At 35.1% G+C, this 25,834-nt stretch overlaps 5 protein-coding genes across 8 annotated transcripts; 1 reads left to right on the forward strand and 4 right to left on the reverse strand.

Annotated features, from left to right (window-relative positions):
• Positions 1 to 67: 67 nt before the first annotated feature.
• Positions 68 to 2,421, reverse strand: LOC18026108 (signal recognition particle receptor subunit beta). The gene is made up of 7 exons (XM_006409049.2): positions 2,266 to 2,421; positions 1,633 to 1,800; positions 1,219 to 1,301; positions 1,014 to 1,100; positions 781 to 929; positions 553 to 684; positions 68 to 458 (listed from the first exon to the last, which is right to left on the reverse strand). The coding sequence occupies exons 2-7, from the start codon at positions 1,769 to 1,771 to the stop codon at positions 269 to 271; spliced, it is 780 nt and encodes a 259-aa protein (XP_006409112.1). The 5' UTR covers positions 1,772 to 1,800; positions 2,266 to 2,421; the 3' UTR covers positions 68 to 268.
• A 111-nt stretch (positions 2,422 to 2,532) lies between these two features.
• On the reverse strand, positions 2,533 to 7,628 carry LOC18026109 (protein CHROMATIN REMODELING 8). Of its 3 annotated transcripts, none has more exons than XM_006409050.2 (8): positions 7,472 to 7,628; positions 6,932 to 7,105; positions 6,248 to 6,760; positions 5,695 to 6,106; positions 4,594 to 5,461; positions 3,905 to 4,514; positions 3,390 to 3,821; positions 2,533 to 3,303 (listed from the first exon to the last, which is right to left on the reverse strand). In XM_006409050.2, exons 2-8 carry the CDS (start codon positions 7,019 to 7,021, stop codon positions 2,689 to 2,691), a joined length of 3,540 nt encoding a protein of 1,179 aa, XP_006409113.1. In that variant the 5' UTR covers positions 7,022 to 7,105; positions 7,472 to 7,628; the 3' UTR covers positions 2,533 to 2,688. The 3 variants fall into 3 exon arrangements, with proteins under 3 accessions (XP_006409113.1, XP_024016472.1, XP_024016473.1); XM_024160704.1 differs by having other exon boundaries at positions 6,248 to 6,778; positions 7,472 to 7,600; XM_024160705.1 differs by lacking the exons at positions 6,932 to 7,105; positions 7,472 to 7,628 and having other exon boundaries at positions 5,695 to 6,101; positions 6,248 to 6,440.
• A 1,384-nt stretch (positions 7,629 to 9,012) lies between these two features.
• LOC18026110 (calmodulin-binding protein 60 C) lies at positions 9,013 to 12,107 on the reverse strand. 2 transcript variants are annotated; one of them, XM_006409052.2, is made up of 9 exons: positions 12,011 to 12,107; positions 11,620 to 11,755; positions 11,409 to 11,484; positions 11,260 to 11,318; positions 10,692 to 11,185; positions 10,461 to 10,621; positions 10,177 to 10,374; positions 9,916 to 10,093; positions 9,013 to 9,836 (listed from the first exon to the last, which is right to left on the reverse strand). In XM_006409052.2, exons 2-9 carry the CDS (start codon positions 11,724 to 11,726, stop codon positions 9,283 to 9,285), a joined length of 1,827 nt encoding a protein of 608 aa, XP_006409115.1. In that variant the 5' UTR covers positions 11,727 to 11,755; positions 12,011 to 12,107; the 3' UTR covers positions 9,013 to 9,282. The 2 variants fall into 2 exon arrangements, with proteins under 2 accessions (XP_006409115.1, XP_006409114.1); XM_006409051.2 differs by having other exon boundaries at positions 11,873 to 12,097.
• Positions 12,108 to 12,772: 665 nt separating this feature from the next.
• Positions 12,773 to 14,618, reverse strand: LOC18026111 (small nuclear ribonucleoprotein E). The gene is made up of 6 exons (XM_006409053.2): positions 14,503 to 14,618; positions 14,364 to 14,390; positions 14,192 to 14,254; positions 13,190 to 13,268; positions 13,040 to 13,085; positions 12,773 to 12,936 (listed from the first exon to the last, which is right to left on the reverse strand). The coding sequence occupies exons 1-6, from the start codon at positions 14,542 to 14,544 to the stop codon at positions 12,927 to 12,929; spliced, it is 267 nt and encodes an 88-aa protein (XP_006409116.1). The 5' UTR covers positions 14,545 to 14,618; the 3' UTR covers positions 12,773 to 12,926.
• A 160-nt stretch (positions 14,619 to 14,778) lies between these two features.
• Positions 14,779 to 15,965, forward strand: LOC18026112 (thioredoxin domain-containing protein 9 homolog). Its single transcript, XM_006409054.2, has 4 exons — positions 14,779 to 14,892; positions 14,984 to 15,259; positions 15,454 to 15,612; positions 15,687 to 15,965. The coding sequence occupies exons 1-4, from the start codon at positions 14,872 to 14,874 to the stop codon at positions 15,861 to 15,863; spliced, it is 633 nt and encodes a 210-aa protein (XP_006409117.1). The 5' UTR covers positions 14,779 to 14,871; the 3' UTR covers positions 15,864 to 15,965.
• The last annotated feature ends 9,869 nt before the right edge of the window (positions 15,966 to 25,834 follow it).

A 25,834-nucleotide genomic window follows, 5' to 3' on the forward strand; every position in this document is an offset into this window, starting at 1 on the left:
AATACTTCGTACAAGTAGCCCAAAGACCAAAGTTAATGGCCTTGTCTAGAGATAGTCTTAACATTCGATGAAGGTTCCATGAGGATCTTCACATAACGAAGTTGAAACGCTAAAAGATCCAGTCCATAAACAAACTCTCTAAGGCACTAACACGATTTCAACATACAAAATCCTCCAACAATCACTATCACAAATCATAAATTTCATGTACAAAATACAGTAAAAGACTTTTTAAGAGTGTATGATTGATGCTCACACATCTCGTCTCTCATGGCTTAACATATTCTCTGATGAAGTCTTGTACTTGATCTGTTTCTCCCGTTAGTCCAGATGCTTCAGCGACCGTGACTTTGTTTAAGCAATGCGAAAAGGAAAACAATTCTCCTTCAATCCCAAGAGTAAAGTCATTGGTTATATCAGCTGCTGATATCACGCTCCTCGAAACCCTAAGTTTCTCTCTGCATAAACACATATTATTATTAACAAGAGGAACATCAATGAGAGCTTACTATCTTCAGAATTTAGAAACAGCTAGATAAGAATCAATCTTACATTTCTTTCTCCATCTGTTTGCGGATAAACTCCTTGGTGTGTGCAGTTACCTTATCTGTCTTGTTACAACAAAGCAGGACCGGGACCTTATTCTTAACAACGCTCGCATTGGTCAGAACGTCGTAGAGGTACCTGGAGAAAGTACAAAACCATGATTTTAAAAGTGTTCCATCTCTAAGAATCACCTTATGACTAAGCAAAGCGACTCTCATGTGGTGATTAAATTACTCTGAAGCTGCACGGCAGTTCGGAAGGAATTCAAGTGCATCTACTACAAACACAATGGCGGCTGCTCGAGGCAAGTATTCTTCTAGCTTAGATTTAAGGCGAGAGTGCCCAGGAACATCAACAAGATGAACAGGTTTTGTTTTTCCTCTCTGTTAAACACACGGCGATGTATGTTTAGTCCATAAAACACTTTAACATTCTTGAACAAAACCAAAGTGAAGATCTTTCATTACCTTAGTGTTTTCAGTGTGGAGCACAAAGGTGTCTTCGTTTGGTTCCATTGACGTCACAGCACCCTGGTGAGAAGATCCATCTCGGAGCTGTCACAAATAGAAAATGTAAATCAAACCATCTTACAATGCCAACGAGGAAAACTGTGAGGATTGACCAGAAAACATTCTCTGAATGAGAAGAGGAACGTAAACCTTAAATACTCACTTGATAAAAGAGCACAGTTTTGCCACTTCCGCTAAGTCCACAGAGGAGTACAGTATTGGGTTTCGCACGTCTGAACAAGCGAACTGCAGAAGGCAGGCAAAAGTGACAACATTAACAACCAGAATAAAAAAAAATGAACCTTTTTTGATGTATAATCCAAGGAAGGTATATTGCATAGACCTCAAAAACTGAAACAACCGTTCTAAGCAAACAACTTTACAATGAGCTGACACTCTAAGATTAATCACAAGGCTTGAAAACATCAAACTCCTCAACCGCAAACAAGAATGCAAGATACGTATAGACGTTTTATGTACCCCAAAATTCTAGGCCTACAAGAGGGATACCCACATCCTAATATAAATCTCGAAAACCAAGATCAATAAGAAGAAGAATGTGATGTCTGCTACTTACTTGATAAGAACCAGATTGTAGTTAATAACAGGACAACAATCGAAGCATAAAGTGGAGTCTGTGGCACTTGTTGAACAAATTCAATTCCTTGATGCAACCACTGCTCCGCCAGAATTTTCAAGTCCTCCAACTTCTCCATTTTTTTTTCTCAGCTTTTGCTTCTTTTGCCTAAGCATAAACACAAGAAGTAGATGATTATGTTAATTTGCAGAGCAATCAGAAATCTTAAGATAAAAAACGCAAAACAATGTTATCATCAATCAGCAAAGCAACTCAACAGCTAGAAAGATAACAGCTTCTTTCAGCCATTTTAACGAATAGATCTTGTGCAGTCTATAAATTTTACTCACACGAGCAGCGAATTTTCCAGCTCTCGTGATTATGAAAAAGAATTTCCAAAATAAATTCGCGACAAAGTTCAAATAATTCACCGATCGATCAACCAAAAAAAGCAAAATTTGTGCTCCAACACTGTTTTTTTCTTGATAGACGGACAATTGCCAAAGATGCTTACAAAACCAAGATCGAAAAAAAACAACAAGTAAAGATAAACAAAACCTAGATCCAGAAAAACAACGCCAAAATTTAGAGAATACACCGGGAAAGAGGAAAAAAAATAGAGAAGAAACTCACTGCTAAGAATTACGGCAGAAGCCGACGCCTGGTCACGACGGCGATGGACGGCGAAAAACTCTTCTCTCCGTGAAGATGGAGATTTGTATTGTGACGATTACGAGAGAGAAGATAGGTTTGTTTGTATATTTTGAAATTAGTCAAGGGTATTTTAGTCAGACACTGTACAAATATAACTAAACCGTATCGAATGGAGTTTTTGGTTAGTGATCGATTAGAACTAAATGCAACGAAACTTTATTGAAAACGTACATAACTACGAAGCTCTTTGCAAAAATGTTTTCGTTTTTCTTATTCACAAAATGTTGACGCTACTTAATCCATCACCATCCAAAGCAATTGCGACGATGGATAATGTTTTCTTGTACACTGTTTACAAAAATGAGAATCATTTGTGGTTAGGCTAAAAGGAGACATCTTTTCTTAGTCTTTATACTCTGATTTGAGGACCCAAAACGAAGTGTTTTCATCTTTCCGAAGCGTGGCAATCTCCTTCAAGAGATTCTTAAACAAGAGTTTGTCCTCAGAAGAAACTCGGTCCCTGAAATGGTTGACAATGCTGGTCGTGTCCACCTTTCCGCCTCTTTGCTGTACAAAGCTGCATATCTGTCGGATCAAGACTTCGGGCTGCAATGAACCCGAAGAAGAAGACGACGACGGTGGTGGCTGCTCACGGCCAAAGCCAACGGCTTGTGCTTTGTTTCCTCGGATCCTGTTCAGAAGCTCTGCAGAAGACGGTGCTTTGCCAGAAGATAAACCCGCGCTGATTCCGTTCTTGATCGTTGATGGTTTGTCTCCGGTTTGGGTTAACCGGGAATTGACAGTTGATCCAAATCTCCTACGTACAGATGACGGTGCACCTGCGCAACCAGATTTTCCCGTCCATGTGGGCACTGAGATGCTTTCGCGGCTACGCAGCATCCGTGATTGGCGTAATGCTTCTGCAGCTCTCTGTGCTACTTGAGCTGCCTGGTGCTCAAGTCTCATCTTCTCTTCCTTGTCGTCTGCGTTCATTATGGCGTCGTGATTCACAGCACTCTGCGTAAAAAAGATAATGGAAGAAATTATGGGAGAGTACTAAGTCGGACAAGAATGCTTCAATAAGCAGTAATCAACGAACTTACATGTATTCCATGTGCGTCAAAGAGACTCTTTAAGATATTCGTCTCTTCGTCCATGGCCTCGCCAGTTTTATCAGCATCTATTTGCTCCGAGGATCCTTCTTCTGCAGTATCGTGAAGAGCAGGTTGTGTAGCGGATTCGGGTTTCTTCTCTGATTGAACTCCTACGATGTTTATCTCTTCATTCAGCTGGCTGAAGATGTTAGAGGTTTCCGTGGAGGCGTTGCTATCACCATCATCTTTCAAGATGAAAAGATCTTTCATATCACGGGCTTTGAAGAACCTTCTCTGTTGTGGATTCTTCAAGATTTTATTGGTGAGAAAATGTTTATAAATCTGCCTATGGTATACTTTTTCCTCAATTGTCCCTCGCGTGATCAATCTGTAAACGGTAACATCCTTCTTCTGCCCTATACGCCAAGCACGTTCCCTTGCCTTTCAGAAAGAAAAAAAAAAAACCATTTAAATCGTCTGCAGGTACATAAACTGGATCTGTGACATTCAGAAGCAAAGCTTACTTGCATATCATTTGAGGGGTTCCAATCCGGGTCAAAGATGATGACCCTATCCGCACCAGTCAAGTTTGTTCCCAAACCACCCACCTTCGTCGTCAGAATAAAAACAAACACATCATCTGAGTTATTAAACTCATCAATCAAAGCCATCCTCTGTTTCACCGGTGTGAGACCATCCATCCTCCGGTAACTATACTCATTTCCAACCAAGAAGCTCTCGAGAATGTCAAGCATTTGCTGAGTCTGTGAAAACAGAAGTACACGGTGTTTTTGCTGTTTCCAGACCTTGAGCACTTCTGCAACAACCTTCAGCTTCCCACTGCGTTCTGGGTTCCCATAATCTGGGTTCTGGTGAGAATGTTCTCTCTCAAGAAGATCAGGGTGGTTGCATATCTTACGCATCACATCAATCCCATAAAGCGAATTCTTGTTTCCCTCCAAAATCTGTTCTACCTCGGAGCTCGCAAGAAACGCCCTGTAGGTAGACCGCTGCTCCACAGTGAGGCTGCAAAAGAGAACGTGTTCAGTCTTTTTTGTCAGATGTGCGTTCACATCAGTCTTCATGCGGCGGAGGAGGTACGGCATGATCAAATCACGAAGAACAACTGCACACCTACACATTTTCAAAATGGTTACAACACAAACTGTGACGAGTTACCTAAGTGATTCAAAAGAAAGACAGGGAAATGTACCTATAGGCAGTCGATACTTGCAAGGGAGAAGCATTGGCGTAGCCACCCACAGTTATGGGAACAGAAAACTCTGCCTCAAACACGGGCAGGACCCCCAGTTTTCCCGGGAAAACAAAATCGAACAAGGACCAGAGTTCTGTTAGTTTATTCTGGATTGGTGCCCCACTCATAATAATTCGATGGACGGTCTGTAACTGTTTGCACACCAGAGTAATTTCAGCATTTGGGTTCCGGATCCGATGGCCTTCGTCTAGTACCGCATAACCCCACTCAATATTGAGCAGCTTCTCACCCTGCAGCCTTAATTGCTCATATGTGGTGATGAGGAGCCCCGACTCGGAATTTAGAACCCTGTTTATCAAAGAATCCCATTTCTTGGTGTTCTTAGACTTTTGTTCATGATCACTGTGAACTGAACCCTCACTGTCATAATCACTTTCAGAGGCCTTCCCTACTCCTCTGGCATACCCCGAATCTTGTGCTGAGTCATGGAGTATTTCCACGTGAAAATTGGGGTACCATTTTTGTGCTTCTCTTCTCCATTGACGCAAGAGTGTAACAGGACATATGACAATACTCGGCTTGTACATCTTACTGAAATGTAAGGATCCGAGAAAAGATAAGACCTGCACAGTTTTACCAAGACCCATCTCGTCCCCGATAATGCCACCAGCCTTTTGGCAATGAAGTTCCCAAAGCCATTGCACCCCAACTCTTTGATAATCAAAAAGTTTACTAAATATACATTCAGGAATGTTTAATCCACCTTCAAGCTGTACAGAAGATGTCTCGTTGTCTTCTGCATCATCAACATCATCTAGCTCGTCTTCCTCACAACTGGAAGTGGGCAAGACTCTCCTTCCATCTTCTGAAACATTGCAATGAAAATCAACATGATAACTTGTAAATAACGGTAGAAACTGTTGAGACTTATCATTTCAAAGCAATGCAATAGGTAAAATGTAATATCCAAACGTCGGCAGATCAATATCACGGCCTTTAATTTTTCCAAAAGCATTCGCTCCAATTACTAGACATTGAACTCACAGGTCCCAATAACAATCTGTAAACATGTTTAATTTTCAATATCATCATTCATACCTCTTTCTTGAAGACTAGAGTCTTCGTGAGCAATTTGCTTTGTCCATTTCCTCTCAGGCAAAGGCCGCTTCTTTTTGCTCTTCTTCCCAGCTTTGCTTTTCTTTACTTCATTATCTGGGGGATCATGAGTCTTGTAAAGCCTTCTTAGCCTTCTAAATGGAGCAGAGGGCGCTTCAAGCTTTGGCAAGTCTTCTGCGTCAAGTAGCTTGGTTGTCGGGCGAGCTTTTGCAGCAAGCGACATTGATTGGACAGCTCTATCAATACTGCCGGAGTCCTCATTTATGTCATTTTCTTCTTCTCTTTCAGGTACGTTGTCCGAGTTCGACGGTCCAGGTTGTTGAAGTCGGCGTTCAAATCCCTCGAGCTTGTGAAAAGGAGTCAAGATTCCTTTTCTCACCAATTCATCTCTTTCCTAGACAAGAATAGTCTTGACTTAGTCACTGTCTTTCATTCATAAGGTTTCTACATTTGCATACACATTTTCCACACCCAGGTATTAAGAGCATAATCTTATGTGAACTGAATAAGACCTTTAGAAGACAGATGGTCATACCGTTTCAACAAAACCTGCGGAAGCTGCATCGAAAACAGCATCAAAATCTGTGTCCTCATGAAATGAGACTACTTTCACCTTCTTCCCTTCTCTTTTGCTTGGTTTCTGAATCTCTTTCAATTTTCTCTTGAGACTAGGCTCTTCTTTCACCAGATCTCGCAGTAGATTATCGCGATCAGCACTACCAGAAGCGCTCCAACCATGTGAACCACTAAGTTCCTTTTCAAGCTGAATTTTCCTCTTATTAAGGCTTCTTAGACGGTCTGTGGCAAGCGCGTGCTGAAGTACAGAACCACTATGAACATCTGATCCATCATCTTTCTGTAAGCCATTTTCTGCTGCATCCTCTTCCACATGCTCAACAGTTGATGCAACAGCATCTATTTCAAACTTTACAGCCCTCAATTTGTTCAAAAGCTCGTTATGGCTGGACGGAAGCAATCTGCTTCCTTCCGGCTCGATAGACTGCTCCTCCACACTCGCACCCTCATTGTCATCTAGCTGCTTTGTCGCCTGACATATATGTATAGACTTCATATCACATAACGAAAACACCTTTAGATTTAATTTTCATAAATTCTAAAGATCAGCAAATAAGCACTCAGAGATAATCTAAAACCCTTTTCGTGAGAATCAACAATGCAGCAGTAATACCAAACACAATAAAAGAAAGACCAAAACTACCTCATCGAGTATCGTCTGTTCTATATCTGCAGGATTTGCCGATGTCACACCTAAGCTACTCAACAAAAACCTATCCTCGTCTTCCTCCATTAAATCACGTTGTCAACTATATACAAAACACTGCAGATTTCGAATCTTCCAAGTCCTTTTATTCCTGGCTTTCACTTCTTCTGCCTTCAAAACATAACAATTACCAACAATTAAACTCGGAGGACCAATTAGCAAAGCAACTCATCTTCTTTCAATCATTTCAACGAACAGATCGTGAGCAATCTCTATAAAAAAATTCCTCAAAGGAAAAGCACAATGTTCAGATTTCTTAGAATCCACAAAAAAAAAAAAATGAAAAGGTCCGTCGACACTGGTTTTGTCTTGATTGGCAGAAATTTCTCCAATATAGTTGCGAAATCGATATCAAAAACAACAAGGAAACAGAAGAATTTGAGCAGATAGAAGAGGAATTTTAAACCCAGATCAAGGAAAAGCTTGGAGGGTACACCCGAAAAGAAGAAAAAAACGTAATAGAGAGTACGAGCTCACTATTGAGAAGAACGACGAAGATGGATGCGACGGAGATGGAGGCGACGAGGACGACGAAGATGGATGCGGCGGCGATGGAGGCGACGAGGACGGCGAATCTGTTCTCGTCAGAAGATGAAATAGGGCTTGGTTGTATATTTTGAAACTATTAATATATATATAGGTTCCTTTTTTTTTACCAATTTATTGAATATTGTTAAATATATCCTATTCATAAAAAAGAGGGTAAATGTATATTGGTGTAGTTTCTTACTAATTAAATCTTTTCTTGCAATTATACTTGTAAGTATTTTTCGCATTTGACATAATTTAAAATTTAAACACAGACTTAAATTGGATATAGTAAGTCTAAATGTTTCCAACTTTCCATATATGTACACATTAATTATATTATTATTAGAGGAAAAATGCCAAAAAATACCTCATTTATTTAATTTTTAGAAGAATTATATACGAATTTTTAGCGTTGTCAGAAACTCACACAAATTATTTTTTCGATGCATAAAAATACATCAGTTTTTTTAAAGTTTCATTTTCCCCTCTGATTTCACAGTCGTTAACAAACAGAATCAATAAACAGCGTTAATTTTTTGTAGGAAAAAATGCTAAAAAAATACATCAACTATTTAATTTTGCCAGAAACCCACACAAACTTTTTACATTGCCATTGCCAGAAATCCACACAAAATATTTTTTTAAATCTATAAAAATACACAAACTTTTTAAAATACTATTTTCCCTTCTCAAGTTTCACAGTCATTATAGACATAACAGAATCGAAAAATTGCGTTAATTTTTCATAACATGTGTTAATTAGTGTCAAATTAATACCATTATTACCTTTAAAAAGAAAAACCTAAATTCTAATTTTTGTTTTCTCACTATTTCAGAAATTGAGTGAAATCCGTTGAAAATGTGGTTAATAAAGCAATAAATCATGTTTAGAACATATACATCATCTCCTCGAATTGCTCTTATTAGTCTTATATATCACAACACACACTATTTCTGATTCAATTTATATTATCAACCATATTTTACAACCTATTTCACCCAATTTCTAAAAAAGAGAGAAAAATTAGGGTGTAGATTTTTCTTCCCCAAATCGATTTGAGGATTTTCTAAGGGTAACAATGATATCAATCCTAGAGTAGTTAGCACGTGTTACAAAAAACTAACATAACGACCGTGAAACTTGAGGAGGAAAAATGAAACTTTAAAAAATTTGGGTATTTTTCTAGATTAAAAAATAACATGTGTGGATTTCTGACAATGCAAAAAGTTTGTGTGGGTTTCTGACAAAATTAAATAGTTGGGTATTTTTAGCATTTTTTCCTATAAAAAATTAACGCTGTTTATTGATTCTGTTATGTCCATTAACAGCCATGATATGAGAGGGGGAAAATAGAATTTTTAAATATATGAAAAAATAGTTTGCGTGGGTTTTTAGCAACACTAAAAATTTGTATGTAATTTTTCCAAAAATTAAATAAATAAAGTATTTTTTGACATTTTTCCCTTATTATTAATCTTGCCAAAAACACACAACAGAAAAAATTAAACAAATAGAATTACATCAGGTTTTTAAGTTTTTTTACCGAAAATCTGATTAAGCAGAGATTACATTACATAAAGTCATAAACAAGCAAAGCACAAAAGCAAGAACAAAGCTTTTACTGTACAAAATGAAGCTCCACTAGGATAAGAATGAAACCAAAAACAAAAGATTTCATCTTTTTTTTTTGGGAGCTTATTAACAACCACCATCAGAAAGAAACTCCAAAGACAATCCTGTTTCTTCCTAAAAAAACCTATTCATCATCATCAAGCTCAACAATCTGTGCGCGTCTCTGAGCAGCTTTCCTTCTGATGAAGAAGCCCCATCTCATGGCTGCTTTGATCTTTAGCCATCCCACAACAGGCTTACCCGAGTTCGAACGGTCCTCTTCGTAATCAGCCATTGAAGATTGACCAAAAGAGTGGAACCCAAACCCGTCTTCCGACAAGTTCATCGGAGTTGTTTGTTGTTGCTCACCACCACTCATGCTAAAGAGTCTCAACAGTTGCTGCATATCATCATTCTCCAGCATTTCATTACTTCTAGCTCTAATCTCTTCCTCTGAAAGAAACCCGTTTCCTGTGTTGGACCAATCACTGTTGAAAGAGTTCATCTCAGGAGGAGGCTGAACCATTTGTTGGCTTTGTGATCCTGTTGGTGGACACAGCGCCAATCTCGCACCAACACCGTTGCTTTGTGATCCATGAGCGTTGTTGATTAGCTGCTCTTGCGTTGCAAATGAGTTGTTTCCAAAGTGCATGTAAGAACTAGTATCAGCACCAAGCTGAGACTGGTTGTACACTGATGCTGGAAAAAACACACCAATGACTTAGTTTTAAACACCTAGAGACGAAAATAAGATCTGATTGTTGTGGCTAAATCATACCTTCACCAGTTAAGTCAGAATATGATGTAGACGCTTGGCTTGGAACTGAAACTGGGATAGAGTAATCTAAAGCATCTGTTTTGTTAACTTGATTGAAGTTCATGAGTGACTTGCTGTCATACTCTATAACTTGATCCCAGTTTTCATAAGCTTTCCTCACCAATCCATCGACGTAACCCTGCCGTTTATTTTCATCAGTTTACAAATTTTCACCAAGTGTAAATCTATAAAATACACAGAAGGCCAAAACAAAAGACAAACCTTTTGGTTGTCAGAGAGAGAATCAGCAGGATAATACTGCTTCCCTGAGATAAGACCACTAAACTCGTAAATATTGTTGAAAACAACACCAACCGAGTCCTCAGGGTAGTAGACGTAAAGCATTTCACTCAAGACACATGTCTTTGAATGCTCTGCAAGTGTCTCCCACATCCTGTTCGACATGCCACTCCCAAGAATCTGAACAATCAGAGTAAGAGTCATCAAGGAACAAGTTATTTCAAACATCTTGACAAGATACTGGAACATGAGTTTCGTGCACTTACAGTCCGTAGTTTCTGTGAATCCTTGACCATAAGACGCAGGAATTCTTTGACACTGTAGATCCCTGCTTTATTCAGTTTCTTATGGAAAGCCCCGTCCTTTCCAATCTTTTCCAGCCTCCAGACCTCATCATCCAAAGCAGGCGGGTAATGTTTCTTGTACACTGTTGCAAAAATAAATCATTAAGCGAATGTGACTCCATAAATCAGGACAAGAGAAAGGAGAGAACTTACACTCTCCACGATGGTCCTTGACGGTAAAAGCTTCTGTCTTTGCCTCGCGTACACGAATCCCTTCACAGTAACCAGAAGAGACCTTTAAACCAAGCCTGAACTTTCTGCATCTTATCCAGCTCGAGTTATCTGTAAAGATAAGCTCCCCTAATGTCCCCACACCTTCTTTCAACGTAACCTGCAAGTCACCGGTCAAGAGAGGCCTTTTCCCTTGACGCTCTTTCACCAAATGACCATCAAACTCTTCTCCACTCCATCCTTCGTCATCTTCGTTGTTGAAATCACCGTCAAGCACAACAACGTCGAGCTTTGCAGAAGCTTCAGGTCCTACGGTCAATACATGCCCTGTAGTAACATCCAAAAGCACAACATGGATTGCAGCACCTTGCTCCCCTTCTATCTTCCCTCCCGTGAACAAAGGAACAGACAATCTAGACCTGAATTGCAGCTGCAGATTCCTTCCTCCTACGCCTTCGATTCGTTTAGGAGAAGACCTGTAAACACACAAGCCATTACTCCAACCATTCGTTATATGCTTTTTATTCCCCTTAGAAATGTCTTATGTTACCTTTCACTAAGTCTTGCAGGGCCGAGTTTCGCCAATGCCCGCTCCACTTCTTCGCTTACCTGTTTAACAATGCTCACAAGACAAATAAGTTAAAAAAATCCAGGGACATCACAAGTAAAGACATGAACAAAACGCCTTTAAAAGCTTACCACTCGGCGAAGAATCGGTTCCAAAGACGAGCAAAGCCTCTGTAAACTATCCATCTTAAGTGCCTCCACAATTACACTGCAAAAACAACACAAAAATACACATAACTTTCTCAAATTTCAAAATCCCATTTCCCTTCAATCAATAGTAGATTTGACAAGCTAAAAATCTAAACTTTATACAAACAAATTAGAAGGGTTTGTAAGTGATTACCTTGCAAGAGCAGGCCTTTTACGCTCCGGCTGCTGCTGATTATTATCTTCCTCCAATTTTCTCTTTTCTCTCATACTATTAGTCCTCTCCATATACCTCGTCTGCATTTTTCTTTACCCCACACAAAATCTCCGATCTGTAAGATCAATACAACAAAAATCAGTTTCAAACGAATGATAAGCTTAGAGAAAGAATCACAAATCCAGCTCTCAAGTCTCCCTTTTTTCGTTTAATCTCGAAATCAAACAATTACCACAGAAAACCAAACGAAGCAAAAGCAAGATCTCTGATTTCTACTTGAGCTTCTTCACAAACGTTGCGGGAAATTAACGGAAGGAGAAACAGAAACTTTTCGATTAGAAGGAGAGAGAAAGAAACAAAACAAAAATACCTCAGAAATGGTGTTTGGTTGGATAGAACAAAAACAAAAACAAAAAAAAGCTTCTTCTGTAGTTAAGATCAGATTAATTTACTTCGAGCACTTGTCTTCGTTTTGTGATTAGTCGAGTACTTTGACTGGTTTTAGTCAATTAAGATAAGTATCTGGTGCGAGCAAGACCACGGTAAGCTTGAATTGCCGCCACTTTGCTGTTCCTTTATTGGTCGACATTCTTGGGCCGGCGGCTAGTGTTTGTATTTTTAGCACATGCTATATTCTAAAGTTGACAATTAAAAAATAATACTTTGGAGTTTTGTGTATAATAAGACCAATTATTAATTTTTTTACACGATTATAAAAGTGCAAAACACATCACCATATATCACGAATGGGAAGTTTAGGGATAAGATTCAGCATTTGTTATAAAATTCAACATGGATTATATAAATTACATGAATTTAAATAATGTAATTGCAATGGTTAAAGTTTATGTTCGATTAGATTTCTATAGTTTTATGTTGTATTAGATTCCAAAGGTAACTTTTGTATTAAAATAACATTAAATAAATATCCTTCAGTATTTCAACAGATTATTCTGATTGGTCTATTAGATTAGTTTATTTCAAAATCCATTTGAGCCTGGGAAGTGCCAATCCGGTCGGTTTACCAAACATATTACATTGATACAGACCGAATTCGAACTTAGATCAAATGGATTTATTTTTCAATGTTTTGAGTAAATCACTAAATCATAACTTCATAAGTCAACTGAAAAGTTGCAGCAAAAATCAATCATCTTAATGAACTATGAAACAATTCAACCTTTATCCTCTTAAGTAATGAAAACTCAACATTACATCAAACCAAAAGGTTAATTTTAATATCGGATCTACAAATCCACCACAGAGTTTGTTTGTTGAGACAGACATCACTTTCCCCTGTTAACATAGAAATGGATTGTGTTCAAATTTCTAGTTAAGTGACAAACCAAGTTGCTACATCATAAAGAGAAAGGACAAAGTAAGGATTGTGTTTACTTACGTGTTCATCATCAGAGTTATGTTGTCTCCTTTTAGTAGAATCCTTCCTGAAAATAGGTATTTATACCGAGTTATTGAAACCATAAGCAAACAAATAAAGACATGTAATAATGAGACTTGCTATCAAAGAGTGAGTGCGGGATAAACTCACCAAGTGGTTTCCTTGTGTTCTTCTTGATGCTCACTTCTTCAGCTTCATCTAACACTAGATTCATGTATTCGTCAAAACCCTGCAAAAAGGGACAAAAATGAAACAAGAAATCAATGATACATCCATAAAAGTAGACAGACTCCAAGTTTTAAAACCGACGAGATTGTCATAATCACAAATCTCAAGTTCCTCCGAATTTAACATAGACCTATGAAAAAGTTCAACCTTAACTAGAGAAGAATAAAAGTATAGCAATACAAATTGAAACAAGGAACATCCAAGTCAAGATTGCAACTCCCAAGTTTCAAACCAATGAGGATGACACCAGCATATCTGAATTAGCAGAGAGTAAATCAAAGAAAAGCTCGTCTCTTAACTCGATAACAAATAAAAGTATAGCAATACAAACTGAAACAAGGAACATCCAAAGTCAAGTAAGCAAATCCAAGTGTTAAACCAATGAGAATGACACGATCATACACCTCAAGTTTCTCTGAATTAGCACAGAGTCTAAGAAACGACTCAATCTTTAACTCGAGAAGAATAAACCATAGCAGTAAAAATTGTAACAAGGGGAATCCAAATTCAAGTAGAAAAATGAGACTTGAGAACGACAGAATCATACATCTCAAGTTTCTCTGAAATAGCACAGAGTCAATATAAGAACAGCTACAACCATAACTTGAGAAGAATAAAAGTATAGCAACACAAACTGCAGTCTGAGTCAGGATAAAGCGTGGACTAACCCTAAAAAATCAAACAAGATCTTATCAGTGCTCTGTGCAGTAGCAACAGTGACAAATACCAAAACAATGTCAACAATCCACCTGCGATTCCATGGCTAAAACTAAACTTAAGTTCACCTATTCAACTTCCGGAAACTAATGCAACAATTTAGAAATTACAAAGGACAGTCACAGTGCTGATGTAATCACCAATCCATGCTTATGAAGCTCTATTATCAGAACAATTTATAGCGAAAAATAAAATATGGTGACTTACAGTAATTCTTCCTTCAATCCTCAGATCTTTCTGCTCAAATAGCCAAATCTGGATCCTAGCTTTCTGCATCACAAGTACAGAAGACGAGAGCACGAATCAGAAGATAGCATTAATAACCAAAACCACGAAAATCCATAATAAACTCAGAATGAAGAGAGGTTAACGAGCTTACACTTTGAAGAAACCTAAAAATCAAGTTCTGGAGCCGCGCGAAACCACCGGAAAACAAAGAAAAATTCAGTAAAAGAATAGAGAGACAGAGTAGTCGAAACAATACACAGATGAAACAGAGAAGATGCAAGGAAACGTACGATCGGTTGGGTCATGATGCGTTGTACTTTCGTGCTCGCCATTGTTGCCGACGTTTGAAATCTCTCTGAAGCTTCGGAGGAAAAAAATTTCTCTGAGAGGAACTCAACTCTAAAACCCTAAATCGAGACTAGACTTAGAAAGACTGTTTATAACATTTTTGTTAAAATTCTTTTTCAGTCATCGTATAACTTTAAAATGTAAATCTCGCCCCAAAACAAAATAAATACACCTAGTAGCCCCAAAATTCAAATCTTAGTTCTCCTTTTTCTCTGCATTATCCCTACCAATTGCAAAAATCTCGTTCTCTGTCTCTGTCTCGAATTAGAATCTCCATTTCGTATTGCAACATATCTCGCCGGAGTTTAACAATGGATAATCCTATACAAGAGGTACAATTTCGAAATTGATCCGGCTTTGAATTGCGATGGGTTGATAATTTTTCTCACCTAATTTTGGATTTCGTGATTTGTTCGATGGCAGATTGTGGAGAAGCAGGTTTTGACGGTGGCAAAAGTTATGGAGGATAAGCTCGACGAAGAGATCGCGTCTCTCGAAAAGCTCGACGAGGACGATCTGGAGGTTCTAAGGGAGAGAAGGCTGCAGCAGATGAAGAAAATGGCTGAGAAAAGGAAACGTTGGATGAGCCATGGACACGGCGAGTACTCCGAGATCCATTCGGAGAAAGACTTCTTCTCCGTCGTCAAAGCCAGCCAACGCGTCGTCTGCCACTTCTACCGCGAGAATTGGCCTTGTAAAGTATCCATTTCCACACCCTCTTCTCTGAAAGTTTCCCTTTCTTTGTGTATTGGAGTTTCAAGTTATCTCCTTTTGGTTTGATTTGTTTGGATTTGTTGGGTTTAGGTCAATGTATGATCTTGATGATGTTAGGATCGTAAAATTGGTGCTTCTTGTTCTCATAGCTAAGATTAAAGAGTGTTTTGTATTTGCAGGTGATGGATAAGCACATGAGTATATTGGCAAAGGAACACATTGAGACACGTTTTGTGAAGATCCAAGCTGAGAAAAGTCCGTTCTTGGCTGAGAGGCTCAAGATTGTTGTTCTTCCAACACTTGCCCTCATCAAGAACACTAAAGTTGATGATTATGTGGTATGGTATAACAACGCTGAACAAGAATCCTTTTAGAACATGATGATGGACTTTAATGGTTTTTTGTTTGATAGGTTGGTTTCAATGAGCTGGGAGGGAAAGACGATTTCAGCACAGAGGATCTTGAAGAGAGATTAGGTAGAGCTCAAGTGATCCATTACGAGGGAGAGTCATCTCGTAAACCAAAGCCTACAACACAAACTAAGAGGAGCGTAAGGCAGAGCGCTATTTCAGATTCTGACTCCGAATAGTTAGTCCCAACATAAGGTTCTCTCCTTGGCTCACTATCTTCAGCCTTGTTTTGTGTGTGTTGAGCTGACTTGATTTGTTGTACTCAAAGATTTGGCTCATGTTCTTACAAATGCACAAACTTTCATTTCTCGCATCACATAGATTTACAATACCAACAATAACAACATCAAGTAGCATCTATCTATTACGAAATGATCAAATCCAAATACAAAACAATTAGCTTTTCTACAAAGAATCCTGCTTTGAATAGCGATCATACACCAATTATCAACAAGCCAGTACCACCAAGTAAAAAAAACCTGCTCAAAATATTAGCTTCAGTATCCCATCACGAGAATAACAACACACAGAAAAACAATGTAAAAACCGTTGAACTCTTGTAAGCAATATATGAATTATGTTTTATGTAATGCAATTTGAATTGTCAATTTTAAATTTTCAATGTTTAAAATTATGATTAAAATTAAATTACATATTTTTTATATATTAATCTTAAGAACCCCTAAATGGGGTTCATTAATGAAGGAAGGTTTTAATTTGGAGTTTGTTACTGTTCACAAAACAAAAAAAAAATTAATAAAAAAGTTTTATGAATCCCAAATGATGGAGATGGTCTAAGCTAAAAATTATTCAGAATTGTATAAGTTTTTGCATAGTTAAAGAATTAAGTCATGTTAAAAGTATTTTGAACTATGAATATTCTAATGCTTCATAGTTCAAAAGAGATTTTGAACTGTGGAACTGTGAAAGTTCTAATGCTAATGCTTCATCTTAAAAGTAGTTTAAGATAGACCACTGTTAACTTTAAATAACTACAAGAGTTTAAAGTATATTAACAATTTGTTAGAAAAAGAAAAAAACACTTCAGAAATTTTTTTTAATAGAATAGTATATTAACAATTTGTTAGAAAAAGAAAAAAAAAACACTTCAGAAACTCCAATGATCATGTATTGAAAACATATATAGTGCAGTATATCATGTTTTATCAAAGTGTTTACTATTAATAAATTTTCATTTTTTCTCAAAACTTTAAAATTCAAACTTGTAAACGATGTATTCAAAAAATGTAACTTTTTTATAAGATCTTATACTGGTTTTTATAAAGTTTTAAAATAAATTAAAATTTACTAAGCAAAAAAGTTAATAAGATCTCTTATAAATTTCAAAATCTCTTTTTATGAGGAAGCTATAACTATTTGAAAACCAGAACGAGCGGGGGTTTTCATCGTCTTACCACGGCTTACAGAGGCGCTCGTTCCACGATTCACGGAAGCGCTCGTTCTGTGACTCATAAAGGCGTTAGATGGGGTCCCTAGCTTCGGATATAACTGAATCGCTCCATATATTTCTGACCGAGTCACTAATGGAAGTTTTCAACAGTGTTTCATGCGGCCTCCCTACTAACGTGTCTCCCGTCCACCCTACTGACACGCCTCCCGTCCTCCCTGGTGAAGTGAACGTCCAGTCTCCTGACGCGCATCGCGTCTTCTATACCCATGCGCTTCGCATCCTCAATACTCATGCACTTCGCATCCTCAATGGAATAAAATTTTAATTTGGAGTTTGTTACTGTTCACAAAAAAAAATAATAAAGTTTTATGAACCTTAAATAAGAGTTCATTAATGGAGATAGTCTAAGCTAAAAATTATTCAGAATTGTATAAGTTTTTGCATAGTTAAAAAATTAAATCATCTTAAAAGTATTTTGAACTATGAAGGTTCTAATGCTTCATAGTTCAAAAAAGATTTTGAATTGTGGAACTGTGAAGATTCTAATGCTAATGCTTCATCTTAAAAGTATTTAGACCACGGTTAACTTTAAAAAACTACAAGAGTTTAAAGTATATTAACAATTTGTTAGAAAAAAGAAAAAAAAGACACTTCAGAAAATTTATTAATATAATAGTATATTAACAATTTGTTAGAAAAAGAAAAAAAAAAACACTACAGAAACTCCAATGATCATGTATTGAAAACATAGTGTAGTATATCATGTTTTATTAAAGTATGTACTATTAATAAAATTTACATTTTTTCTCAAAATTTTAAAATTCAAACTTGTAAACGATGTATTCAAAAATGTAAAGTGAGTTTGAACTAAAAATGCACACCGTTTTGAAACACAGTGTACTAGAATTTTCAAGATGCATTTTATTAAAAATATCGTTTTACATTCATGAACATTATTCTCTAGAGCCTCGTTATTTTACAAAATGATGCCTAGCCCGATCGGAACAATTTTCTTGTTGTTGTGACGACCATTTAGCATTGTTACTAAGGGTCCGAATGGTGACGGCGTATTTGGTTATGCGGGAAAAGCGGTTTTAAAGTACGGTACGGTTTAACTGCGGTACGTGCGGGAGAATTCAACTGTGGTATGTGTAAGAAAAATCCAACTGCGGTACGTGCGGAATACATATTTTTAAATAAAGTTTAAAATAAAATACAGAGTATATCTGTTTAAGATGTACTCTAAATATCAAGATATTCTAAAAGAGTCGTATGCAAACCAACAAGACAAGACCGGTGGACCCCAAGTAGGACCCACCTTCTAGAAGAATGAAGACTTACGCAACAAGTTGGCAACCAAGTCAAGATTCCATAGCAAAGTGTCGGCACCTCTCAAATGAAGACACCTAGCAGGACTATGTCGGCACCAATTAGAAGACAACACCTATCAAGACTCAAGACCTTGCTTTCCCCTCTATAAATACTCATCTTGGGAAGACATTCAAGACACGAGCAATTTTTGCAACTTTCTTCTTTCTCTCTCTAAAAAACTCTTTGTACAAGCTTTTAAGTTTTTAAGTTTCAAGCTTTATATTCTCATCAAACTTTGTATTTAAAAAAATTTAATAAAACAAGATTTTCATCAGATTGCAGTCTTATTTATTCCTCAGGCGAAAAAATCCAGACTCAGATCAAAGTACATCTCTAGGAACTCCTGTTCCGTTAAAGAGCACCTTCTTGTCCAACTAGGAAGAAGTAGTACGGATTTAATAAAGTAATACGGATTTAATGGTATCAGAGCCAAAACAATCTTTAACAAAACCATTGCAGATTTTGCAAAGTTTTCTTAAAAAGTTTTAAAAACAAGGATTTCGTGATTTTGACAAAATCAAACCTTTAGAAAAGACCTTTCCAATCTATGAGACCACGAAGCTGAGGGTGTTCCAGGCAGCAAGACCTAAGAGAGGCAGTGAGTCCGTTGGCAAGGCAGCAGCAGTGATCAACTAGAATCGGTAAGTCTCTTCTCATGAGTTTAAATTTTGTATAAATCATGGCGTCCTCGTTTAGAAAGTTTTTTAAGTCGAAACATGCATCTGTATCTTCGTCGCATACAACAATTAATTCAAGAGAAATAATGTCAAAAATAACATCCTTTAATCAAGAATTAACAAAGGATCAATTACCACATATTAATCCAGACAATATATATCAAATTGGAACATTTGATTTTAAAACGGCATATTCAATAAAAGAGCATGAGCAAACCTTGTCTCTTCAAAATGAATTTGAAGAGATAAAATTATTATCATCACTCGCCTTAGACAAATATAAACAAAAAGGATTTAATTATATTTATTTTGGACTTATACAAATTGCTATCAAACCATTATCAAGAACGGGTATAGATTCACCTATACTCATGTTACTACGAGACAAAACCTTATTAAAATATGAAGACTCCTTATTAGGAGCTGTACAATCAAACTTATGCAACGGAGCAGTGTACTTTAATTGTGCCCCGAATTATCAAGTTAGCTTACCCGATCCAACTATATTGAATACTTTAGTATTAAATGTTCATTTACCAGAAATGAAATTTCAAAACGAGAGACATGGTTATTTATTACTTTATCGAATTTACTTTAAACAATCAACTTCTGAATTTAATCCAAGATGCTTATTACAAGATGATAAAGGAGAAACGACAATATTAGCAGTTCATAGTAAAGATACTCCTACTGCTACTTACACACCTAAGCAATTAAAATGGAATGAAATAACTATTCCAGATCAATGGAAAATAGAAATTACACAACCCCCTAGAAATTTTGAACAAAGAAATATTTCAAGAATATTCAAACAAAGAGATGGTAAAATATTATTACAATTCGGATCATTTAGAGAACCACTTCCCCCAAGAATTAACTCTTATTATTCAAATTCAAGAGCCTCATTTTCCGAATATCGTAATAATCAACCTAGTACAGATTCTGATACAGAAAGTGTAAATCAAAATATTCAACAAGATAATCAAATTAAATTTAATGCTCCAATAGCTGAACCTACTCAACTAAGATGTCCAACATCACCTACTCCATCAGATTTTAAATCTATTAATGTAATATTAAAAGAATATACAATTAATAAACAATATATTAGAAAAGATTTCTATTCAAAAGAAAATGAAGAAAAAAGAAATTGGTATTTGAAGACATTTTCTAAGCAACAAACAATTGAATTTAGACAAGATTGGTATAACTTTATGCCAATAAAAGAGATAGATATTCCATTTTTCACTTGGTTCGAAACTTATGCAATCTCTCATAATATTAATTATCCATTTAAATCAATAAATACTAGTGCATCTTTAAGTCAAATATGGGAATTATCGGATGGTAATAAAATTAGATCAGTCCATCCACCCTTAAAAGATTTAAAAATAACTACACCTGATAGAATACTCGTAGCCTCACCCTTTAAAACAGGAGCTAATCAAGATGATAAGAATCTAATAACACAACAAGATATTAAAGCAGTATATCAACAAAATAATTATCAAAGTCAGTTACTCCATACAATATCCAAACAAGTAAATCACATAGATAATAAAATAAATGAAAGTGATAAATTATCTCTAAATAATCAAACTACCCAACATCCCTTTTCATCTGTATCAACCCCAATACTTAAACCAATTACAAGGCAAGTTGAATTCGGTGAAAATGAAATTTTAAAATCTATAGCCAATAGATTAGAAAAATTAGATAAAGGTAAAAGTATCAATAATATAGATGAAAACGATAATGAATCTATTCAAACATCTATATCGTCAGAAAGTGATATACAAGAAATAAATAGAATATAAAATAGAACTATGAGATCTAATAAACCTTATTATTCAAGGCATACTCCACTAGACTTATTATTTGAAGAACATCATAAATATTCTAACAATATGTATTCAGGAAATGGTATATATGAATGGAACATAGATGGTAAATCCGAATACGAAATAATGAATGTATTACAAGAAATGGGTATGACAACAGCGGCATTTAAAACAGACAAAACAATAACTGATAAAGAAGCATGTGTACTATTAGTAGCAGGATTTTCTGGATCATTAAAATATTGGTGGGATAACGCATTAGATACTAATCAACAAAACTCTATAATCAATCATGTAGAGAAAATTCATACAGAGGATGGTTTCGTTATTGAAACCGAAAAATCTAATGCAATAGAAGTATTAGTACACACTATATTAATGCACTTTGTAGGCAATCCGTCAGAAGAATTAGAAAGTAAAAGAATAATCCTAACAAATTTACAATGTCCTACACTAGGAGATTTTAAATGGTATAAAGATGTTTTTATAACCAATATATTTTTAAGACCAGATTGTAATCAACCTTTCTGGAAAGAAAGATTCATTTCAGGATTACCAAATTTCTTTGCAGAAAAAGTAATCAATAAACTTAAAGAAATCTCTGGAGGACAACCTGTCCCCTGGAATAATATAACTTATGGTCAATTATTTGCATTCGTTAAGAAAATAGGATTATCAATATGTCAAGAACAAAAGGATAATAAGCGTAACGATAAATTCAAATTTAAAGTAACTATGGGTTCATTCTGTGAACAATATGGTTACGAAACCTTTAATCCACCATCCAGAGTTAAGCGTATAAAGCATAGGCATAGAAGGTGTAATCAAATAGAATATCATAATAAAACAAGAAATTTTAACAATAAATCTAATAATCAAAAATATTCAAAAAATCAACATTACTCTAAAAATAAACGATATAATACAACCAATAAGCAAAAAATAGTATGTTGGAATTGTAAGCGACCTGGACATAGATCAACGGAATGCAAAATGAAAAAGAAAATTAATGAAATATTCCAAGATCAACCTGATATTCAAGAAAAATTAATTAAATTATTGCTATCAGAATCTGAGTCATCTGAAGATTCAGATAATGAATACTCAATAAACGAAATAGGAAATTCAAGTGATTCATCCAGTGAATCACAAGAGTTATCCGATAATTTATGCAATTGTAAAATTATCAATGTTATAACCAAAGAAGATGATAAACAATTTTTACTAGAAATAATAGATAAAATTGATGACCCAAATACTAAACGAGAATATTTAATAAAATTAAAAGATATGATAAACCGAGAAAATACTAGAGAATCTCCACAACCTTTTAGCTTACACAAAATATTCAAAAAATATCCAACTCAGAGTTTGTTTAAACAAGTATCTACGGGAGAATTACAAAATGAAATTAAACAAATAAAGTCACAAATTAAACATTTACAAGATATTGTAAATGATCAAGATATTAAGCAATTACAAATAAATGCAAGATTATCTCTGATAGAATCAAAGAATAACAATAATACTCAAGCATCCTCAAATAGACAAAACTTAGAAATTAATGAAGAACAAGATTCCGAAGATTATATTCAAATAATCAATAAAATCAATTATCAAAAATAGTATACAAATATTACCTTACATATAGGAAATGACTTTAAAATAAACATAATAGCCTTAATGAATACTGGTGCAGATTATAACTGTATCCGTGAAGGAGTTATCCCAACAAAATACTATGAAAAAACTACTGAAAGATTAAGCGGTGCTAATGGTAGTAATTTAAAAGTTCAATATAAACTACCATGCGCAAAAATATGTAATCAAGGTTATTGTTTTAAAAATCAATTCATTTTAGTCAAAAATTTATCACAAGAAGTAATATTAGGAACTCCATTTTTTACTCAAATATATCCCTTTAAAGTAACAGAACAAGGAATATCAACCAAGGTAGTAGGAACAAAATTATTATTCAATTTCCTATCGCCTATGAAGACTAAAGAAATTCTTAATCTTCAACAAAACACGATAAATAAAACGATCAATTTAATAAAAGGTAAGCAAACCCATATCCAGCATTTACAGGAAGAAATAACCTATAAAAAAAATAGAAGAACAACTTAATACTCAATATGTAAAAGATAAGATAAAAACTATAGAGAACAATTTGCTAAGTCAAATTTGTTCCGAATTACCAAATGCATTTTGGGAAGGAAAGAGCATACTGTTGAACTTCCCTATATACAAGACTTCAACGAGAAAAATATACCAACTAAAGCACGACCTATTCAAATGAATAAAAAATTATTAGAAACCTGTAAACAAGAAATAAACGATCTATTAAAAAAGAAATTAATCAGGCCATCCAAATCCCCTTGAAGTTGTTCGGCCTTTTATGTTAATAATCAAGCTGAGAAAGAACGTGGAGTACCACGATTAGTTATTAATTATAAACCATTAAACGATGTATTACAATGGATTAGGTATCCCATACCAAATAAAAGAGCTTTACTCAAACGATTATATAATGCAAAGGTATATTCAAAATTTGATATGAAAAGCGGATTTTGGCAAATCCAAGTAGCAGAAAAAGATAAATATAAAACTGCATTTACAGTACCATTCGGACATTACGAATGGAATGTAATGCCATTCGGCCTTAAAAACGCACCATCTGAATTTCAACATATAATGAATAATATATTCAATCAATACTCAAAATTCACTATCGTCTATATTGATGATGTACTCGTCTACTCAACATCTATAGACCAACACTTTAGTCCTTTAAACACATTCTTAAATATACAGTAAAACCTCTATAAATTAATACTCGATAAATTAATAATCACTATAAATTAATAAATTTGGCTGGTCCCAAGTCGGGCCAATGTAAAAATCCATCAAATTCGATAAGATAATAAGATAATAATTTTGTTTGAAACCCTTATGTAAATTTATGGTCCCAACAAAAACATAAATTAATAATAATATAAATTTAAGCAAATATATGTAAACACAATATTTTTAAAAAATAACTAATGTGTTTATTTTTATTTAAAGTTAAAATCTCATTAGTTCTCATCTCTCTAATTATTATATCTAATTATTATATCAGTAGCTTTTATTGCTCTTTTACTATATACATTCAATATTTATGATGATTTTTTGATGTGATAATTGATTTTCTTATCTTTAAGTATTTTTAAAGTATTGTAGTGTTATCTTCAACTTTATCATCACTAATACTGATAGTAACCATGTTTTTTTTATAAATTTTAAACTTATGAACATGTATATTTTTACATAGACAATCTAATATGGTGTTAAAAACTATTTTATTGTGATAGTTATGATTCTTAATCATAATTTATATAATGAGATTTGTTAAAATTTTAAAATATAAGATTATTACAAATATATTTTTTAGAAAATTATATGCGGAAAACAAATTTTCTCTATAAATTAATAATTATTAATTTATAGATAAATTACACGATAAATTAATAAATTATCATGGTCCCAACATTATTAATTTATAAAGGTTTGACTGTAATTAAAAAACATGGCTTGGTAGTATCAGCCAAAAAGATGTCATTATTCCAAACTAAAATAAGGTTTTTAGGTCATAATATATATCAAGGAACTATCATCCCTATTTCAAGATCGATAGAATTCGCAGATAAATTTTCCGATGAATTAAGGGAAAAAACTCAATTACAAAGGTTTTTATGATGTCTGAACTATGTTTCAGACTTTCTTCCTAATCTTAGAAAAACTATTCAACCGTTATACCAACGATTACAAAAAAAAATCCAAAACCATGGACTAGTCAACACACTAAATTAGTTCGACAAATTAAACAGAAGGTTAAAACTCTTCCGTGTCTTACTATACCAAATCCTGAAGCATCTATGATTGTTGAAACGGATGCATCATAAATTGGCTATGGTGGCATTTTAAAGCAAAAAAATTCAAAAAACACTCAAGAAACAATAGTAAGATTCCACTCTGGTGTCTGGATAGGACCGCAGACAAATTACTCCACATTTAAAAAGGAAGTTCTTTCAATTGTTAACTGTATATCTAAATTCCAAGATGATTTAATCAATAAGAAATTCTTATTACGAGTTGACTGTAAGTCAGCTAAAGAAATATTAAAAAAAGATGTAAAAAACTTAGTATCAAAACAAATATTTGCCAGAAGGCAAGCTATCTTATCTGTATTCGATTTTGATATTCAACATATTAAAGGTGAAAATAATTCTTTACCGGATTTTCTAACAAGAGAATATTTACAGGGTAAAACAACAGATATTCAAGATAAACAAAATGACGGATAAAAAGCAGAAGAAACCGATGAGCGCATCGGATTATATCAAGCATATGCCACACCTCCAGGGCAAGCCCCTGACTACTCAAAACCAGTATTCGGCTTTAGCAGAATTTCCACCTCTATCTTATTCAAAGGCCGTAACCTCACAGCCAGGCCAAACCTCAACAGGCCAATCCTCAAACACTAATCAACCACCTTCTCAAAAATCCATTTATCATCTCAAACCCTACAACCAACACTTAAACACAACCCACTATACAAAAGAAATCACCCTTAAATAACTATATTCCTATACCAACCACCTCTTTTACAGTGATGCCCTGTATCCAACAGATAACGTAACCAAAAACCGTACCTTTTATGAGTATATTCTGGTAGACTCTAAATCTATCGAAGTTACTCATTACCCAGATCCAAAAGACCCTAACCATATCTCCTATTCAACCTGTAAAATACTTCGCATTTGCATCTATGCAACAGCTTGGTATTCTCAACCTCCATACCACAAAAA

Source organism: Eutrema salsugineum, unplaced genomic scaffold (assembly GCF_000478725.1).
Source record: "Eutrema salsugineum unplaced genomic scaffold, Eutsalg1_0 scaffold_11, whole genome shotgun sequence".
Classification (NCBI taxonomy): Eukaryota; Viridiplantae; Streptophyta; class Magnoliopsida; order Brassicales; family Brassicaceae; genus Eutrema; species Eutrema salsugineum.

Coding starts and splice junctions, on each gene's coding strand:
- LOC18026108 (XM_006409049.2), bottom strand. CDS start 1,771: ATGGAGAAGTTGGAGGACTTGAAAATTCTGGCGGAGCAGTGGTTGCAT. Junction 1,302..1,632: donor TACAATCTGGTTCTTATCAA/GTAAGTAGCAGA, acceptor TGCCTTCTGCAG/TTCGCTTGTTCAGACGTGCG. Junction 1,101..1,218: donor AAACTGTGCTCTTTTATCAA/GTGAGTATTTAA, acceptor TATTTGTGACAG/CTCCGAGATGGATCTTCTCA.
- LOC18026109 (XM_024160704.1), bottom strand. CDS start 7,021: ATGGAGGAAGACGAGGATAGGTTTTTGTTGAGTAGCTTAGGTGTGACA. Junction 6,107..6,247: donor CCGCAGGTTTTGTTGAAACG/GTATGACCATCT, acceptor ATTCTTGTCTAG/GAAAGAGATGAATTGGTGAG. Junction 3,304..3,389: donor TTGACGCACATGGAATACAT/GTAAGTTCGTTG, acceptor TTTTTTACGCAG/AGTGCTGTGAATCACGACGC.
- LOC18026110 (XM_006409052.2), bottom strand. CDS start 11,726: ATGCAGACGAGGTATATGGAGAGGACTAATAGTATGAGAGAAAAGAGA. Junction 11,485..11,619: donor AAAAGGCCTGCTCTTGCAAG/GTAATCACTTAC, acceptor TTGTTTTTGCAG/TGTAATTGTGGAGGCACTTA. Junction 10,094..10,176: donor CTCTCTCTGACAACCAAAAG/GTTTGTCTTTTG, acceptor AATAAACGGCAG/GGTTACGTCGATGGATTGGT.
- LOC18026111 (XM_006409053.2), bottom strand. CDS start 14,544: ATGGCGAGCACGAAAGTACAACGCATCATGACCCAACCGATC. Junction 14,255..14,363: donor TTTTTAGGTTTCTTCAAAGT/GTAAGCTCGTTA, acceptor CTTGTGATGCAG/AAAGCTAGGATCCAGATTTG. Junction 13,086..13,189: donor GAACACAAGGAAACCACTTG/GTGAGTTTATCC, acceptor ACCTATTTTCAG/GAAGGATTCTACTAAAAGGA.
- LOC18026112 (XM_006409054.2), top strand. CDS start 14,872: ATGGATAATCCTATACAAGAG. Junction 14,893..14,983: donor TGGATAATCCTATACAAGAG/GTACAATTTCGA, acceptor GTTCGATGGCAG/ATTGTGGAGAAGCAGGTTTT. Junction 15,260..15,453: donor GCGAGAATTGGCCTTGTAAA/GTATCCATTTCC, acceptor TTGTATTTGCAG/GTGATGGATAAGCACATGAG.